This window comes from Ixodes scapularis, unplaced genomic scaffold (genome assembly GCF_016920785.2).
Source record: "Ixodes scapularis isolate PalLabHiFi unplaced genomic scaffold, ASM1692078v2 PGA_scaffold6__148_contigs__length_123643588, whole genome shotgun sequence".
NCBI lineage: Eukaryota > Metazoa > Arthropoda > Arachnida > Ixodida > Ixodidae > Ixodes > Ixodes scapularis.
The window spans coordinates 90,266,011-90,272,010 of NW_024609881.1; the positions used below are offsets into that span (position 1 = coordinate 90,266,011).

The following is a 6,000-nucleotide window of genomic DNA, read 5'->3' on the forward strand; positions in this document are numbered from 1 at the left end:
CTTTAGCTTTGAGACGTTTCACAGCGGCAACGGTTGGTGGCAACTTCCCCGGGTAATGTCGTAGTCTTCCGCCGCGAAAACTCCCCGTGACGTCATCAGAAACGTCATGAATCACGGGACCGCTCCCAGCCGCCGTACCATGGGACTTCCTAGACTGTAGTCGGCACTCCCTTGTTCCCGCGCATGCGCACAGTCATCCGAGACCTGCAACTGCCATCCTCTTTCGGCGCTCGCTGTTGAAGTACCGAGGGAAACAAAAGCACCTGGGTGCGCACGAAGTGCGCGAAGAACAGACGAACTTCGCGCGCCATTTGGGTAGACCTCTGAAAGCCCGTAGCGGACCCGAAGAACGCGGTTTTCAGCTACGCTATAGTCACTGTCACACACGTTACGCAATAACGTAAATGCACTCGTTTTTTTGTGTTCTTTTTTCGGCAGAATCTTTACTTTTAGGCTACACATGACTCCAACCGAAGACGACGGACGACAAAGGGCGCGACTAGGGACAAACACACACGTCTCCGGTCGTCCTCGTCCCCTGTCCCCTTTGTCGCCCGTCGTCACCGGTTAGAATCACGCGTAACGTTAAACATCTCGCCCGTTTATTAACCTCGACTCGTAACATCTCAGTTGTCTCGTTCCCCATATACGCCATCTCAACCCTCTGACGCTCCATTTGAAGCGAATCTGGTTTCTGGGGACGCGCGGTCGCAAACGGGGCGTACATAGGGAACGAGCGTGTTGGTGCGTAGAGAAAACGTCCCTGACTGTCGTCCCTATTTCCTCTCTTCCCCACGCAGCCAGGTGTCCGAGCGAGCATCGTGCTCGTCCGCCGCCGGCGGCTCGGGCCCCGGCGGTGTCCCTCCGTCGGCGCCCGGTCGTCGCAAGCCTGCGCCCCTGCTGCGCGCCCGCACGCTGCCGGCCATCGTCACCCCGAGCCTGTGCATCATACAGGCACAGCTTGACGCGGGCCAGCAGCAGGGCACCGCCATGACGCAGCACCGCCAGCCCAGGCACGCCAAGAAGAAGCAGCAGGCGGACTCCTGCAAGGGTAAGGAGGAGAGCAAGGCGCGTTCCGACCGCTCCCTCGCCCCCCCCCCCCCCCCCCCCCCCCCAAAAAAAAAAAAAAAAAGTGATCCTATAATATATTTACCCCGTAGCCTCCTCTATACTGACAAAGCCTAACAGATCGCCACGAGAAGCTGCCGCCGAAATGGGAAAGGGGGAGCGGCAGACAACGGAGGAGAGGAAAGATCCACGTGACTGGCGCCCCGCTGTGGCGGGACGCCGAAACACACTTCTCCCGAGAGTGTGTTTCGGGTCCTCGCCGCTGCAAAAGCTGGGCGCTGACGTGCAGGTTCGCCGAGGAATGGCTCTTTGATGCTCTGTGCTACCAGATCCTCGCGCTCCAAATCTGCGACTGGGCACTGTATATGGCTCCGCCATTAAACTGCCAGGCTTTGTGAGTATAGAGGAGGCTATGCTTGAACTAATCACGCACTAAAGAAGATCACGAAACATGACGGCAAGACGCAGTTCGGTTACACGCGTTCCTTATTATTACCAGCACGCTCGTCCCTACTTCAATTTTTGTGGAACTCCGGAATGATACTTCAGACAGTTTGCTCGAATACGGGGATAATGAGCACTCGTATAGATACACATTTTTTTTTCTTTCTACACATAACAGCTCATTTGCTATCCCGATATAGTAACAAAGAGTTATATGCCAAATTACCTTTCGTTAAATAAAAATAAAAAAAAAAAAGACGGTATCTAGAGTGGCAGTTTTCGTAGGAATCCCTGAACAAGCCTGGAGGCAATCGGGGTTCAATTTAAACTCCCGGGGATACGTCGTCGGCGGCAGTTGAAACGTGCTTCTTTCACTCACTCAAATCAAATTATGCGTGGAAATGAACGCTGAACATCTTCAGAAGGGAAAGGTATCCGCATAGAAGCGAAGCTCTTCTAAAAATAGCTCGCTCTCAAACGGGTTCACTTGTAAGCGACATGTTCAATTCTCCTTTTCTGTTTCTCTTTTCAGTCCTTGTTTATTCATGAGCCTTTTGGGTATCATCGTTTGGGGTCGAAACGAACTCGGGCGAATCGTTCCAAATAATACATATTTTTCGACAAGATATCGGAGGCCCGTGTTTTCATTTTACTCATCTGGGTCGCTCGCGCGGTATACTTCATTTTGTTAGATCCGTCTATGTAGTTGGATTATGTATTTATTGGTGATGTTGCATATTTCACTTGGAAATTATTAGACTAAGAATCGTTGAGGAAGGGTGAGAGAAGGGAGGAAAATGAGGCAAATCATGGGTGTTGACTTGTCTCAACGTGCATGGTGGCTTGCGACTGGTAAAGCTTTAGCGATTATTGTTTTGTCGTTTTTGTTTCCTCTCTCGTACAGTTGCCAAAGCAGACATGTTGACTATTAAAACCAGTAATAAAAATTTTTTTTTTCTCGTTTAAATTGTTTATTATAAAGGATTCACGTTCACAAAGACATAACACAGGTATCGACGTTTGTTTGCACTGTACCGCTTGCGTAAAAAAAAAAATTTTTTTATTAGGTATTGTTTTAGCTATCTACTCTTCCGTCGTCTAGACATCTTTTTATCAAACAAAAATAATAAAGTGATATACAGTATTTTAATTACTCAAATTTATCGTAGTCGAGCATGCGGATGGTAAAGAACAAAGGATTCCTAATCAACGGAAGTACAAGAAAAGAATGCTGCATCCAATATCCGTATCAAGACACTGCGACGTCCCCAGTAACAAAAGTTCCATCCGTTTCCTGATCTCCGGTTTTCGTTTCATCGTACCATTTTAAGCTCATTTGTGTTATTGAAAAAACTCAAAAAGATGCGGATTTTCTTAGTATCCCCCGGAAATACATCACGTGAATTTTTTTTTTTTTTTTTTTTTTTGCGGGCAATTTAAGTGTGGCATGCACCAAGTCTCCTAACTCTACCGAGGGACGGCTGCCTAAATTGCGGCCAGTTGCTTGAAGCAGCGCGCCACGCTCAAAGCCAGAGTCACGTGCCCCGTTACATCATACAAAAACATTCTGCATCCACTGTCTGACGTGTGTGTTTTCTTTTCGTACGACGGTATTGTTAGGTTGGTCATAACAAACCTGGTATGCATATACATGCTCAAAGCATAAACACATATACGAAGCAAGCGTGCTCCGAACATTCTTGAAGCATGTCCGCGGGTACTTCTGTAATGAAGTCTGCAAGTCCACGCCGTGTCTTTCTGTATAATGTTGTACGAGCAGCCGGACTGCGACTCTAGGTTTTCCTATGGCTAGGACCGTTCGTCTGTTGCGAGGAAGGTTACGCGTCTGTTCGCACCACGTGGTTTATTCAAGCCGCCGACGACGGGACACCAATATGTTGCCCGCCGGAGCCGACATTTCGTTTCTCTCTCCGTCGCCAGGGTCCCCGGACAAGGCGGACGCGTCCCCGCCTTCGGCCAGGCTTCTTGCGCGTCGCAGTCCTTCCGGGGGCACCCTGAGGACGCGGTCGACGCAGGACACTTCAGCGCGTAAGTGGCACATCATACAAGAAAAAAACAAATAGTATATGTACCAAAGCCGTATTCACTGAAGTGCACTGTTTTCCGCGCGTGCTCAGAGCGAGCTCACACTTATGGGTTCCCGAGACCGCCGATCTTGTTGGCGTGGAATCCACGTTGTACATAATCACCGTGGAAGCTTGTTGCCATCACGAGCTAAGCAGCTATGCGCTCAGCTATGTCCGCCAGTGAATACCCCCTATAAGTAGTTATAACGTATAAGATCCCGCATGCATCAGGATACTTTCGTGGCATAGGTAGGTCCTAAAAAGCTGTATACCCTGTTGTAGGTTAAGAGGAGCGGGACAAGCTAGTCCCGCTAAGCCGTCCACCCTTCGTCTCAGCTCCTTACCGGCGTTTTCGCTCTGCCAAGTGAAAGGAAGGGGGGGGGGGGGGGCGGGGGCGGAGGGGGGAGTGCTTCGTGTGAGGAGCCTGTCTTAAACCTGAGACAGAGAGAAGGTTATACGGAGAGAAAGGGAGGGAGAGGAGAAGGTGAGAGGGCACGGAGACGTCAGATAGCGAGCTCTGATTGGATGGATTAGGGGATAGAAGCAAAGGCTGGCTGACTTTGCTTGTAGGGAAACCCACCGTCGCCCTCCAGTCAGAAGAAACAACAGAGTCGTCTGCTTCTCGTATGGGATCCAGTGTTCGAACGCCCAGCGTTTGCGTTCGAACTCCAGATCCTGCTCGAGGAGCAGACGACAAAGTGAGGAGACTCTCCCCGCGTGAGAGAGGAAGCATGAAAAGGTGAGAGGGGATGTGGTCTCGGGTTTTACCAAACTTCGCCTCCCCCGCAAGACTCCACCACTTTGAGTGGGTGGCTAGCATTTCTGCCCGTTTGGTAGCAAACAACATCTCGCCCATGAGCTCTTCATCTCTCGTAGCGCGTCCGGTAGTCACCATAGTCAACGGACAAGGTGAGAAGTTCAGGGAGGAGCTTCAGCTTCAGCGAGAGCTTCCTACCTTCGACTACGCTACAGCGTCTCGGGCACTTCGAATGCATACGCAACCGTGTACCGATGAAACAAAATATGGCTAGCTAATATATGTTCTATGTGCGATTGCGCGTGCATTAGTTTCTTTTATGTATAATGAAAGCAGCTGGTGACAAGCGCCAGGCTATGTGTCATCTTTAAAAAAGTTCTGACCACGCATCCTGTCTTCATTATGTAAAGCGTCATGTGCTCACGTATACGCTGCATGCATTTTACGAGATGAGTTAGACATCGTGTGACTTATAAACTATAATAAATTCATGGCGTAATTATAGCTGCGGAAAATCCAGAAGGAGAAAGAGGAAGCGAATGATGAAGACGAGGTACAAAGCTCGGGGCAGAGAATGACTCATTATTGGCACGTGAATTATTGCCCGATCTCTCGACGTCCTTCGTCTGAAACGAAAAAGATCCTTGACAGCATTTATTGCGTTGTATGATGCAGCATGCACGAAAATGTAACCATCACGTGCGAAGCTATATTTATACTAAGTAGAGTTATGCACCACCAGTAGAAGTTACTTGCATCAGGACAACGGATGCGCCTTACATATGAAAGTTGCGCAAACCTTTCGAAGTTTTGAAAGTGCAAACTGTAATAGCACCTCAATTGATCCGATGGTTTTCGCACAGTTTTCTTCCTATCGTAAAAACAACCTTCCTGGCTCATAATTATAGTTCGTCTTTTGTTTTTAAAAGACACTGTCGAAAAAGAAAGCATCGAGCTATATTTATATAACTATGGTAGTTTTGATTTCCTTCCCATGCTACATTATATTTTATCCAACTTATCTTAGCAGGAGCTTTATTTCCCTAACACTTACAAATATGCGATATCATGAATAAAACTATTTTTTTTCCATAAGAGTGCTTTCTGAAATATTAAACGTAAAATATCGGTATTCGAAAATATTCGAATACCATTCGCTTTCAATCTAAATAACCAAATTAAGATCCAAATATTTTTTTATTTATTTCCAAGTCGGCGAAGGGAAAGAGGGATGAAGGCAACTTCATTTTTTTTCGACGAGCCTCTCGCTCACTCAGCAGCGACAACGAAATCAACCACAAACACAATATTTGTTTTAAAGCAAAGGAGCTAAACAAAAATAACGTAGAACACACAAAACAACATTTTAAATCATGCAACTAGTATAGTAATTTGACATCTAAAGCATATATATGGGTGAATCCCAAACAAATATTAAGCGTGTATGTTTTAGCAGAATCATTACAAATCAATGCTATGCGCAAAAAAAAAAAATACTTAAAAGTTCGGGAAGGGTACTTGCCGTAAGTTTTACTGGAGTGGGGTATTATCCATGCCACATATTTACGAGGTTTATGTTGTACTTCCCCATGCCCCGGGTTAAAACATTGCCATGTAAACACTTTCAGTGCGTTTAAAAGATCG

General features: G+C 47.3%; 1 protein-coding gene across 1 annotated transcript in view; it reads left to right on the plus strand.

The window, feature by feature from the left end:
- Positions 1-3,596, plus strand: part of LOC121838539 — a 269,231-nt gene extending 265,635 nt beyond the window's left edge. Inside the window, exons 3-4 of the mRNA XM_042294849.1 lie at positions 801-1,051; positions 3,454-3,596. Coding sequence (XP_042150783.1) covers positions 801-1,051; positions 3,454-3,596 — 394 coding nt within the window. The remainder of the gene's footprint in view (positions 1-800; positions 1,052-3,453) is intronic.
- The last annotated feature ends 2,404 nt before the right edge of the window (positions 3,597-6,000 follow it).